This window comes from Centropristis striata, chromosome 8, assembly GCF_030273125.1.
Source record: "Centropristis striata isolate RG_2023a ecotype Rhode Island chromosome 8, C.striata_1.0, whole genome shotgun sequence".
Lineage (NCBI taxonomy): Eukaryota > Metazoa > Chordata > Actinopteri > Perciformes > Serranidae > Centropristis > Centropristis striata.
In genome coordinates, this window is record NC_081524.1 from 2,475,967 (window position 1) to 2,490,193 (window position 14,227).

General features: G+C 32.1%; 1 protein-coding gene across 1 annotated transcript in view; it reads right to left on the minus strand.

Annotated features, from left to right (window-relative positions):
* Positions 1 to 6,491: 6,491 nt before the first annotated feature.
* Positions 6,492 to 14,227, minus strand: part of LOC131976521 (N-acetylglucosamine-1-phosphodiester alpha-N-acetylglucosaminidase-like) — a 31,627-nt gene continuing 23,891 nt past the window's right edge. Inside the window, exons 11-12 of the mRNA XM_059339590.1 lie at positions 12,563 to 12,641; positions 6,492 to 8,489 (exon numbers count right to left, since the gene is read on the minus strand). Coding sequence (XP_059195573.1) covers positions 8,240 to 8,489; positions 12,563 to 12,641 — 329 coding nt within the window. The 3' untranslated portion in view covers positions 6,492 to 8,239. The remainder of the gene's footprint in view (positions 8,490 to 12,562; positions 12,642 to 14,227) is intronic.

Below are 14,227 nucleotides of genomic sequence, written 5' to 3' on the forward strand. Positions count from 1 at the left end.
TTTTGTTCATTTTATATCATTTTTTGGGAATTTTGTGTCTTTTTTTGTTCATTTTGTGTGCTTTTATTTTTTTACAACATTCATTGACACTTGTGGGAAAAGTGTTTATATATAAATTCCATTTTATCCCCAAAAAGTAATAATTTATCAAAGAAATTCATCTTTTTTTTCTGGTTTCTGTCGTGCTGTTATTCTTCTCTAAGATGTTTGAGTTGTTCTGGTTGAGCTGCAGATTTATAGATTTATAGATTTTATATAACAGATCATTTTTCCTGCAGCTATGACATTTTCCTGCTGAGTTGCATCAGCTGGGCCGGGAGGCGGGACCAAGCCTGTGATTGGCTGTCACTGAGCTGTCAGTCATCTGGCCCCGCCCCCTCAGCCTGCAGCTCATAAAGTCAGTTAATAATAGCGGTGAAGTCATAAAACAGCCTGTTCTCTTTTTTTTCTGTCAAAATAAGTTGAGGAACAAAGTGAGTCACAGCTGACTGAAAGAGAAGAGATTCATTATTATATTTCATTTAATATAATGATTAAATATTATATCTAACGGTGCATTTTCACTCTTTATTTACATTTATTTATTAATATGTGACTCTTCAGCAGAAGTTCAGCTGCTAAGAAATGTTTTTTTTTGTTGAGTTTTTCCAAACAAAGAATTCAAAGTCAACACATTTTTGCCTTCAGCTCAATTTAAAACCATAATTACAGATTTCTCGGCTCTGAAACTGTTTTTAACTTTTCTCTGCTGTTGACTGTTTTGTTTTTGTTCCTTTGTTTATTTGTTTGTTTCCTGGTTAGTGTGTTGTAACTGGACCCTTGACCCACTGAAAATTAATTCTTGAGGATTCAATAAAGGCGTAATGAACAAAATAGGAAAAAAATAAAAATAGAAATAACATATTTTTGTTAAAAAAATATTATTATTATTAAAATTAATATTCTTTATTCATTTATTTAATTTACTACATTTTTCCCATTTCTGTTCTAACATATTTTTATTTCAATTTGATTTGTGTTTTTTATAACTAGTTTGTATAATTATATAATTATTAATGTTACTTAAATATATTTATTTAAAAAATGAATACAAATAAATAGTTGTGATTATTATAGATATTATTATCATTATTAATAATAATTAATATTATTATTATTATTATTAATAATAATTATAAAAAATTCCCATTTATTTTTAAAAGTTTTTTTAAACTTTTCTATTTATTTATTCATTTTTTTTTTTTACATTTTTTGTATTCAATTGTTTTACATTTTTAAATATAAAACAATGTGTATAATTTTTCCTATACTATTTTTTACTTGTATTTTAATTGTATTTACTTATACTTATCCTTCTGGCTCTTTATAATGTGCTGTTTTTGCATTTTCTCTGCTTTTGTGCTTTTATTGTTTTAATGTAAATCAGCTGAATAAATAAACTTTTGTCACGTTTCCTTCTGTCTTTGTTTTGTTTCTTGTGATTGACACATTCAGGTCAGATTCCCTCTGAGTTAAATGTTTGAAATGTCGCTGCGAGCTCTCACGTTCCTCTGACACATAATCTGTAATATAATCTCTAACATCTATGAAATGAACGAGCCGCTCCAGGGCGCTAACGGCTGCAGAAGCATTTTGGTCCATTCATTTCAAAACGAAATGAGAAAACTTCTCACTTGATTTATTAGCTCAGAAATGTTTTTTAGGACAACACTATGGTCTCAATCACTAGTAAAACATCTTCTTCAAGACAATCTGATGTTAATAGTTCTAATAATGGCCCCATTTAGAAGAAAATAGAAGATAAAGAATCGTATGATTTGGGGCGGGGCTACCTTTGATTGACAGGTCACTAACAAGGCGAGCCGTCATCAGGAGAGAAGAAGAACAATGCGTATCCACGGCAACGTGTCGATAAAGTTATATATAACGTTATATAGATATAAAAAAGGACGTTTACCGGTTTGGTCTCATAACTTCAAACTTTAAATTGAAAAAAAGGGGGGCCTAGCACTGATCCCTGAGGCACCCCAGTGGGAAGTTTTTGTAGTTTGGACTCTTCTCCCTGCCAAGATACTTTAACCCTTTATCAGGCAAAGGTAGTTAGTCAGGTAATATTTTGAGAAAAAAGTTGCAAATTTACTAGATTAAAGTGGCAAACCTACGAGAAAAAAAGTTGCAGATTTAAGAGATTTAAAGTGGCAAATCTGCACGAAAAAAGTCGCAGATTTACGAGAAAAAAGTGGGAAAAAAAAAAACTTTTTTCTCCCAGATTCACCACTTTAAATCTCATAAATCTGCACATATTTTCTCGTAGATTTGCCACTTTAATTTCGTAAACTTTTTTCTCAAAATATTATTTTTTTACACATTCTGGCTGTATGTAATATCTTCCAATATTCTCTAGGGTTGAAATTTTGAATTTGCAAGTATTTCAATGAGTGTCCTATTAAGGGTTAAAGTGGTGAATCTGGGAGAAAAAAGTTGCTTTTTTCCCACTTTTTTCTCGTAAATCTGCGACTTTTTTCACGCAGATTTGCCACTTTAAATCTCTTAAATCTGCGACTTTTTTTCTTGTAGATTTGCCACTTTAATCTAGTAAATTTGCTACTTTTTTCTCGAAATATTACTTGAAGTTACCAAACATAGTTCTTTGCCTGATAAAGGGTTAAAGTATCTCCCTGCAGGTAGAACGTGAACCATCGGAGGTAGAACATGAAGCTCTGTGAGTTCAGAGGAGGATGTTTGAGGTGACAGGAACAGAAACTAACAAAGGCGTTGGCGACCGAACCTCCAGGCGCCAAACGTGTGTCTGTGTGTGTTCTGTAATAGATAACACACACACACACACACACACACACACAGACACGTCTGGCTGACAGCAGCATGTAAACACACACAGCGAGGCGTTCAGGGTCTGGATCGTCCTGCAGGTCAAACAGAGGCAGACGAGTTAGAAAACCTGTCGGGAGACATTCTGCAGCGCCGCGGGCTAACGCTAACGCTAACAGAGAGGCAGTGTGTCACCTGCAGACACACACACACACACCCACACACACACCCACACACATGCCTGTCTCATTAACTGTCTGGTTCCTGCAGAGTGAGTTCTTCCGATCTCTGGAACTCGATTCACCAACTGATGAAACAAACTTCTGCTTCTTTTCCTTCCTGATAATTAAAATAAAATAACAGCAGCTCTCAGGAAGTAAAACAAACTGAACAAAACTACTAGAAAGACTTCCTGCTGCAACATTTTCTATTTCTATTTTTTTTTTTTGTTGCCTTGTTAATGTTTGTCATTAGGGCCTCGGGGCCATCTCACCGAGCACTGGTCTCTACAGCAATATCTGTAGGGACCAGTGCTGCATTACTGTTATACTGTGGATTTCTTCTTCTTCCTCTTCCGGACGCAATTTCGTCCCTCTACTAGTCCTACAACTTGAAGAGTTGCAGGACAAATTATATATCAAAACGTGCGGTTTGATCGGGATCGGTGTGCTATTACTTTTCTCTACAGAATACAAAAATTTTGCATTGAAGTGAATGGGACGGCCGAAAAAAAATGAGCGAAAAAGAACAATATTTGTAGATTTTTAAACGTCTACTTCTCCGGCATAATTTCACCTAGAGACTCCATTTAAACTTTAAACAGTAGACACAAGTCTTGTGTATCGGTGTATTAATCCACGTTTCGATAGGTCATACAGTTTTTTATCAATCCCTGTTCAATGACCATGATCATTTTTGGAGAAATTCTGAGATTATAATGGGTGTGTATTGCACGGAATGTTCGTGTCACAGTGTGTGACGTCATCACCAGAGTGTAGAGGGAGAGAAAAAACTGTCAAAAAATACATTTGAAAACTGCGCTCCAGGCCGCAAATTCCACTCTACAGAAATAATTTATACATAGAAACGTAGGAAAATTAGTCTTCTCCCTCACAATCCTCTGGTAAAGCTGTCAGAGTTATAGTTTGGGCGTAGGACGCACAGATGATCCACCAACACCACCAACAGCCTCATTGGCTCCCATATTAAAAACGCAGGAAGATTTCTGAAAAAGGTAGATGTAAAAGTTCTTTTAGATCGCTCTAACAAAGCTGTTTTTTTATGTAGACGTTCAGGAAGAACTCAGGACGCTCAAAGTGAAGTCGGATCAATGATAGGTATTATGGTTTTGCCAAAAATGCTTTCTGTTGGAGGCCAGAAATTCCAGTCTGTCCACCTCTGGCTGCTGTCACTGTTCCTGTCATTTCTTTATATATAAATTATTTCATTAAAGTATTTTAAGTGTCTTGTTTATGTTTGCATATTTATATCATTATTAATTTTTTGAATATCTAATAAAGGAAGTGTTTAAAACAACAAAAACATTTACTGAGTGGTTTAACCGAAAGGTGAAACTAGAACATTTGTGTGTTTTTCGTTGGAGCACGGCGCCCGGCTGGAGGTCAAAGGTCACCAGGTCGCTCCAGTGACCTGAAGGACTAGAAAGGTTTCAGCGACCTGCAGGTCAGAGAGACGAGATGACTCGGCACAAAAACAGACACCAAACTAAAAGGTGAAGCTGCTGACGGAGAGAAGAAAAGAAAACTGACGCTGAAAAAACTCTTTAAATAAACTCTGTGTGGTTCTCACAGGACACAGAATTATATATATATAAATAAAGCTTTAAATTATTCAAAAAGTTTTAAAGGCTGACCTATAACTCTTCAAATATATTAAACTCAAAATGTCAAAAACTTTTAAAAATATATAAATAAATAATCTGTCCTGAGAAACCAAACATCTCTAAAAAGTCATTAAAAAAAACCCCAACCTGTTTTCTGTTTTGCGATGATGAAAACCTTTTATTAAAATTCAATTAAAAAAATATTTAATTAATTTACATATATTTGCTATATCCTAAATTGTCTATATTTTTATTTTATATTAGGTTCTTTAATTAAATCAATAATAAAGTTTTTTACATTATACATTATATATTACTTAATTTTGTTATTTGTCTTCATTATATTAATATATTTCTTAAAATATTTTTTGATTGTTTTGATTTATTTACTTATTTTAATGGTTTTAAGTAATTTAAATATATATTTCTTTATTATTTAAAAAAGTATATATATAGATTTTATTTCAATTGTAACAATTTCTCATATTTCATAAAGATATATATATATATATATATATAAATATAAAATAATAAATAAAATAATATAAAATATAAAATAAATATAAAATAAAATCAGTTTGTACGAGTGGAGTCAGTGAACGGAGACAAATCAGAGATATTTTCATGTTTCAGTGGTGAAAAGTGAATATTATATTCACGTTTATTGAAATGCAGCTTGTTGACTTTATAAAGATTTGTTTTGTTTTTCAATAAGCAGTAAGAAACTTTAAACATCAGAGAAGAAAAACAGAAAAAATATTTGTGGCATCGTGAAGAAAATTGTGCTTCTTTCATTTCTTTAAAAATGTGATATGAATGTTTTCACATGAAGCTCATTAAGAAATTATTTTACATTCAGACGAGTTCAGTGGAAATAAAATCCTCTAGTGATCAGACAGAAACAGGATCAGTAACTGTTGGTTTGAGAGGTCAAAGGTCGTCTGTTGACGTGGCAACAAGTCGTCGTCAGGCAGAGTTCAACTCTGATACAGCATCATCCAGCTGCTTATCATCATAATAAAAATAATAATAATAATAATATGAGACAAGATATTTAACAAATAAATCAGCGGCACACAACAATGGAATTCTATTCAAGTCACTATTAATATTATATATATACATATATATATACATATATATATATATATATATATATATATATATATATATATATTTATAAATATTCCTATGGAAAAAAGGTAAAGAATCCTGAAAAAAATCCTGAAATTAATAAATGAGGCAATAAATATATAAATAAATCAATCAATTAATATAATTAATTCAATAAATAAATAAAAAATGACTTTCAAAAGGACTCATTTTTATTTATTTATTTAATTTCATTATTTCACTTTTACTTTTTTAATTCATGATTTTTAGAAAAAAAAAATATTTCAAATGTATTTATGTTTTTCAGGGGCTTTTATTTTATAAATCCACATTTGTATTTTAGGGCCTTTTTTCAATTTTAATAAAGAGATTGAAACATATGACTTTTTTGTACATTTTTACTTCCTTTTAAAATTTCTATTTCATTTTTTAACATACTTTTATTTTTTTTATTTTTCTTGGTTTATTTTTATATTTATATAACTATTTATTGTTTGTTTCTTAAAAATCAAACAAAGAAAATGTTAAAAATGCCAAAAACTAGAAGAGTTTGAATAAATATAAATATATCAATGAATAAACAAATTTAAAAAATGCCTCTTTTTCTCCAAAGGATTACTTTTTATTTATTTATTTTATATACTTTTTATTATTATTATTTCTTTATATTTTTCAGGGGCTTTTATTTTATAAATCTACATTCATCTTTTTACTTTTTTTTTTTTCATTATTCCATTTATTTTCTTTACAGGCTTTTATTTAATATTTCCATATAAATTATTTTAAGGAGGGGTTTCATCTCATAATGTCATTTTTTCCCCTGGAATTTTTATTCTATAATTCATCATTTATTTTAATTTATTAGTCAGTGCTTTCATTTCATGATTCTACATTTATATTTTTTTTAGAGGCTTTTGTTATTACTCATCGTTTTTCAGCAAATTTTATTTAATATTTACATATTTTTTAAGGGGTTTATTTCATACATATTTTCACTTTTGCTTTATTCTGGAGCTTTTATTTCATGATTCCACATTTATGTTTTTTTTCCGGGATTTGCATGATTTCAAATATTTTTAGTGCCTCATTTATTTATTCCAGGATTCATTTTATAGCCATTTCATTTCATTTATGCATTTATTTAATATTGACTTAAATGACATTCCATCAGGCAGCCAGAATAAGATAACAACAATGAATAATAACCAAATAAAGTCCATAAATATGTTGGAATAATGAAGCATGGTTTGCATTTTTTGTATAAAGGAAGAACCTGACGGCTCTCCAGTGAGTTTGGAGCAAGGTTATAATAGTTTTGGATTTTTCATTAGTTTTAGTTTTAATTTCGTTGTGAATTTTTGTTTTCAAATTCAGTTAGTTTTAGTTCGTTTTTAGAGTGAGTTTGCTAGTTTTAGTTTAGTTTTTATTTTTTGAAAATGCTTAGTTTTAGTTTAGTTTTTATTAGTTTTAGTGTTAGTTTTAGTTTTTTTGTAATGGGTTGGTGCCTTCATTTCCTTTGGTTTATCATCTCAGCCTCAATAAGGTTATTAACTCTTACAGTTCTGGGTGTTTTGTATTTTGGTTCTAGTGTAAACATCCCAGTCTCAGTAAACATATTCACCATGTGTTCCTGCATGTTGAAATAGAAACACTGAATTATGTATGAAAACTAAGGACATTTTCACTATAATTTTAGTTTGTTTTGTAACCACACAATACAGTTTCAGTTAGTTATGGTTTTTTTAAAAACTCTTGTTTTTATTTTTATTTCAGTTAACAAAAATGGTTTTTCAATTTTAGTTTTCGTTATTTTGTTAGTTTTCGTTAACTATAATAACCTTGGTTTGGAGACGTTTTTGGTGCTTCTTGCTGACAGATAAACCAAATAAACATAGAAATAATATCTTTAACAGGCCTAATATGCAGCTAATATTTGCCATGAATAAGGCTGTTATTGTCTTGATACATTAAAAATATCTCTTTTGGTTTTATGCTGCGTTATTAAGGATCCCAGAGAAGAAAAGTCGCATCGTTTATTAACTGATTAAACCCTCCATGACCCCGTGTGAGTTTAAGTTTCTGCCACCAGTTCTAACTAACCAACTCATCAACAACCTTCACCGTTTTACCACCAAAACACACTAAATAGAACAACACATCAGATTGTTCAGAGCTGCAGAAGGATCCATAATAACGCAGCAGCGTCGTACCGTAACTCTAAATCCTGATTCCTGAGCAGCTGGTCCTCCCTGGAGCCGCTCACACACTAAATAAAGCTTTCAGTTTCCTTCCACCGTCACATTAAAAGGCCTCGGCTGGAAACAATTTGCTGCCGGACACTTCTCCTGGAAGAGTTTGGCGTCAGCAGAGAAGAAGAAGAAATCTGCTTCCTTTACATTTCAGCAGGATCGTCTTTGAGAATGTCTCAAAAAGTTTGAATAACGAGTCTTCCAGCTAGGACTTCCCGGAGCGGCTCGGAGCCCAGACGTCGTCCTGAGAGTCCGAGTCGTCCAGGTCGAAGGCGGAGCTCCGGCCGGCGTTGGCTCCCGCGGCGCCGTTGATGTCCGTCAGCGGGACGTAGGAGAAGTCTCGCCGCTCCGAGAAGCCGACGGGCGCCACGCCGCGCCACGCCCTCGCCAGGTGGAACAGCAGGCTGACGGACAGCAGAGACGCCAGCGTGAAGGAGATCGCCAACCACGTCCTCCTGAAGAGAGACAGACGAGGAACTGACACTCAGGGAGGAAAATCAGAAAGTCTGGTTCTTAAGAGGAAACAAATAGTCAGTTTAAGTCAGATTTTGGATGAAACTATCACACAAGAAACCTAAAAACTTGGTTTAAATGTACACTATCTAACAGCACTCTTTGATGGCTATGCTCTCAATCAGACTCCTTTAATAAAAACACCAATTTTACCTCAAAGAACAAAGGAGTTGTTGATCTACCGCTGCCTCCATCTGTTAGTTAGGGCCTCGGGGCAATCGCTCCTAGCACTACTGTTATACTGTGGATTTTTTCTTCTTCCTCTTCCGGACGCAATTTCGTCCCGCTATGTGCGGTTTGACCGGGATCGGTGTGCTATTACTTTTCTCTACGGAATATGAATTTTTCGCGACGTAAGTTGTGAAAAACTGCCCAAAATTTTACATTGAAATTAATGGGACGGCCGGAAAAAAATGAGCGAAAAAGAACAATAATTGGATATTTTTAAACGTCTACTTCTCCGGCATAATTTCACCTAGAGACTCCATTTAAACTTTAAACAGTAGACACAAGTCTTGTGTATGGGTGTATTAATCCACGTTTCGATAGGTCATATAGTTTTTTATCAATCCCTGTTCAATGACCATGATCATTTCTGGAGAAATTCTGAGATTATAATGGGTGTGTATTGCACGGAATGTTCGTGTCAGAGTGTGTGATGTCATCGCCAGAGTGTAGAGGGAGAGGTAAAACTGTCAAAAAATACATTTGAAAACTGCGCTCCAGGCCGCAAATTCCACTCTACAGAAATAATTTATACATAGAAACGTAGGAAAATTAGTCTTCTCCCTCACAATCCTCTGGTAAAGCTGTCAGAGTTATAGTTTGGGCGTAGGACGCAAAGATGCACCACCAAAACCACCAACAGCCTCATTGGCTCCCATATTAAAAACGCAGGAAGATTTCGAAAAAAAGGGAGATGTAAAAGTTCTTTTAGATCGCTCTAACAAAGCTATTTTTTCATTTTTCTTTAAAAAAAACATATGTAGACGTTCAGGAAGAACTCAGGACGCTCAAAGTGAAGTCGGATCAATGATAGGTATTATGGTTTTGCCAAAAATGCTTTCTGTTCGAGGCCAGAAATTCCAGTCAGTCCACCTCTGGCTGCTGTCACTCTTTCATTAACAGGTGTCAGTTAATTCTGTTGATTGCTTTGATCTTTGATGTGATTACAGTTACAGATACACACACACACACACACACACACACACACACACACACACACACACACATATTTTGAGGTTAAAGGGCATAGTTTGAAATCTCTGAATAATCTCATCATAGTGTACACACACCGGCAGTAACCCCGTGGCCCTTTCAGAATTTACCGAGAGGAAATTTTCTAGTTTGTGTTATTATGCAACTTTGATAAATCCGAACTAACCCTTTAAAACACAAAAGTCACACAGTAACAAAAACTAACTAACAGATCGAAGCAGCAGTGGACCAACAACTCCTGTGTTCTACGAGGTAAAATGACAGATAAAAGCACAGATATCCTCTTACAGGCTGTCTGACAGCAGCATTAAGCGCTGAAGATGTTCTAAATATAGCGAACACTTAAACTGACATTGATTTTTAGAGGACGGTAGACTGACAAACCCATTAAAAAACAATCTGAACTTCCCATTAAGAAATCAGACTAGTGCAGAAAGCTGGCCTGCTCTGCTCTGTTGCATCTCTGAAGTGTCTTTAAATTCACAAATTCACTGAAAAACTGACATGAAATCAGTATTTTAATGTTGCACGTCATTTGTCTTTGCACATCAAACAGCGTACCTAGTTTTTTTTCTCTTTGTCTGAAAGTAAAAGAGAAGAGAAACAGAAGAAACAGAGAGAGGGAGACGGTTTTCCAGCTGCTAATATTCACTTTGCAGAACATTAAATTAAATCAAGTTAAATTCAGCTTTATGAACACAACTCTTATCTCCCAGCAGCCTGTGAATGCACCATTAACCCACGACTTCTTCATGAGGTAAAAACCTTCAGCAGCATGTTTCCTGCTGTCAGATTTTCTCTAAAGTTTTGGCTTTTACACAAGTTTCCATGTCACATTTAATGCATCAACACTTTTTCAGCAAAGGTAAAAATCACCACGACCAAGTGTAGAAACATGATTTTACTTTTTTTGCAGAGATTTTTCAGATTTTGCAGAGTGTGTTTCAATATTTTTAATGCAATCTTTTGTGTTTACTGTTTTTTTTTTTGTGGTTTTTGGCTATTTTTGTGTGTTGTATGTATTTTTGTGTGTGTTTTTAGTAATTTTTTGTGTTTTCTGTAGTTTTTGTGGGTTTTTTGTGGGTTTTATGTGTGTGTTCTGTGTGTTTTTGTGTTTTTTTTGTAATTTTTTCTCTGTGTTGTTGTGTGGTTTTTATGTGAGTTTTTTTATTTGAGTTTCTGTGTGTTTTTAAAAAATTTTTTGGTGTGTTATGTGGTTGCTAGGGGGTTTTGTATGGTTTTTATTTGTGTTATTTGTAATTTTGTGTGTGTTTCTGTGTGTTTTGTGTTTCAAAATGTTGAACCAGTAAGTCAAATTGACAAAATAATAATGAGGTTTTGCTGATAAAGATGCTACCAGCATGACATGGTGATCATTATTAAAGTTTCATATACAGGCAGAATGAAAAAAAGAGTCAAAAACCAATAAAACAGCCCCAAACTCTAAAGGGTTAAAGCTGATGAGGGTTTTTTTTCTTTTCCTCCATCTGTGGCCGGGGTTCCCCTTCACAAAGCGCCGTCCGGTAACCATAGCAACAGCTAACAATTCCTAACTTGCATGTGAAAGGTAACGAGGCTAATGAATGCAGCGCCTCGTTTACATGAGAGAGCAGAGACCAGAAGCTAAACCAGGACGGAGGCTTTAGTTTATTATATTTAGAAAAGGAGACACTGCAGGAGAATAGGGAATTATTTTAACTTATAGATATCACTGAGAATCATTGGTTCCAATGAATTAGGCTCAATATTTTGTCTTCAAATAGTCATTTCCATTAGGGCTGGGCTATGGCCCTAAAAGAGTAAAAAAAAAGAGCCCTAAAAAAGTATTTTTGCGATAACAAATTTCTAGACCAGGGGTCTCAAACTATTACTTAAATTACTTAAAAAAAGACACAAAACGACCAAAAAAAGACACAAAATGACTGAAAAAACACTAAAATACTTTAAAAAAGACACAAAATGACCAAAAAGACACAAAATGACTGAAAAAACACTAAATTACTTTAAAAAAGACACAAAACGACCAAAAAAAGACACAAAACGACCAAAAAAAGACACAAAATGACCCAAATAATACACAACATTACTAAAAAAGACAAAATTATTAGATAAAGACACAAAATTACCAAAAATCAACTAATTAATTCCTATAATAATTTCTAATATTATTTCTGGTCATTTTTAAATTACTTTATCTAAACATTTATTTATATGTTTATTTATGTATTTATTTTGGCAGCTTATGAGCTTCTGAAGCTGCCACGATTAAAAATATATAATATTTAGTATAGAGATATAGAGAACAAATATACAAAGAAATGTATAAAAAAATACTCCAAAAATAAATCTGTTTCGGGAAACAAATGTAAAGGGAAATAATACAGAAATAAATTTTAAAGAAAACATAAATAAATACACCTAGAATTAATTACCTAAATACATTCAAATAGATTTAAATAAATAATATTTTAAAAAATCGAATTAATAAAAAAAGCAAAATAATTTTTTTTAAAAAGTATATAAAAAGGTGAATTGAATAAAGAAAATATCGGTTAATTTCACATTTAATCAATTAATTAATTCTAACAATTATTTTTAATATTATTTTGGTCCATGATATCCAAACATTTATTTATTTGTTTATTTATTTATTTGTACTTTGGCCATAAACCATCAGGATTGTTTGTGTGTTATGTAGCTCTGTGGATGAAAAAGAGTTATTTATAGAACGGAGGTGAAAGATGGTGAGCGGAGGTGAAGAGGTCAAAGGTCAGAGGTCAGAGTTCATGTGACTCACTCGGTCAGATGAGGCTCCATGTGAACTTCTGCTTCTCGCTTCCACAATGTAAACATTTGTTTGGCCAAACAATGTCCAGCTGTGGAGAGAAGAAGAAGAGCTGCAAATAAATATAGATATATATATATACGATAATTCATAAATAAACACATGAAACATAAATAAATGCTCTTAAAATTACATTCCATTTTTTTAAAATCTAATAAAAGAAACGCAAAATAAATAGAAGAGGACATTAAATAGGATGGTGAAAATGGAAATGGAGAAATAAATATAAAAAAAAATGTAGGATTAAAAAAATTAATACATTTGAAAAAAATGTAGAATAATTTTTTTTTTAAATAAATGTGGATTTAAAGAAATAAATATTTGTGAAAATAAATGTAAAATTAAAATTAAAATGCAGTAATAAAGATGAATAGATGAATAAATGTCGAAATGAATATAAAAATAAATGTGTAATTAAATATATAAATATATTTTAAATAAATGTAAAAAAAAGAATTTAAATGTAGAAATAAATGAATAAATAGATGAATAAATGTAGAAATAAATATAAAGAAATTATTAAAAAAATATATACATTTGAAAAAAATGTGGAATACATTTTTTTTTAAATGTTATATGTAATATTTGTGAAAATAAATTTGGAAAAATAAAAATGTAGATATAAATAAATAAAAAGATGAATAAATGTAAAAATAAATATATGTGTAATTAAATACATAAATGATTAAAAAAATAAATACATATGAAAAAAATGTGTAATAAAAAAATAGTTTGGAATTAAAAATAAATATATGTGAAAATAAGTGTGAAAAAAAGAAAATGGAATAAATAAATAATAACTGAAATACCTAAATCAAGAATAAAATAAATGTAAATGCATATTTTTATTTATTTATTCCTAAATGTATTTATCTATTTATTTATTTCTACTTCTGTCAGTTTTCATCCTTCCTATGTCTGTTTGTGTCTCAGACAACAGAAGAAGAAGAAGTTTCAGAGGTTCTGTGTTTGGACTCACAGCAACAAAGACTGAACTGTTTTTACTTCTTCTTCTCTGAGCAAACAGTCAAACATTTGCTAAACGTCAACACACACTTTAACACAGTGATAAAGACACACACACACACACACACACACACACACACACACTGAGTTTGAAACTCGTTTAGTGTCTCACTCTGTTTTCTCTCACCAGGTTTCACTTGACTTCCACTACAAAGTATTTCACAGGGATTTAACCCATTTAGGCCTAAAACACCAGTAAAAAATACCTGTAAAACCTCTGATTGGTGATTTTAAAATCAGCCCCTAAAACCTGAAGTTTTTCTGTAAATTCAACAGAAGTGTCAACTCTTCTACTAAATAATAGATTCTTCAGCCTCTGTAGCAGATAGAAATTAAATTCAAAAAGTATTTGAGAGCTTATAGCTGTTATATCTGAGCTCCCTCCGCTATAGTCGTCTTCACCATGATTTCAGTTCTGGAAAAGTCCCATGATGCATTGAGACACTCCCACATGTATTCTCCTTGTGTGTCTTTTTCTGTCATTTTGTGTCTTTTTTTAGTAATTTTGTGTCTTTTTTTTTAGTAATTTTGTGTCTTTTTTAGTAATTTTGTGTCTTTTTTTAGTCATTTTGTGTCTTTTTTTGGTCATTT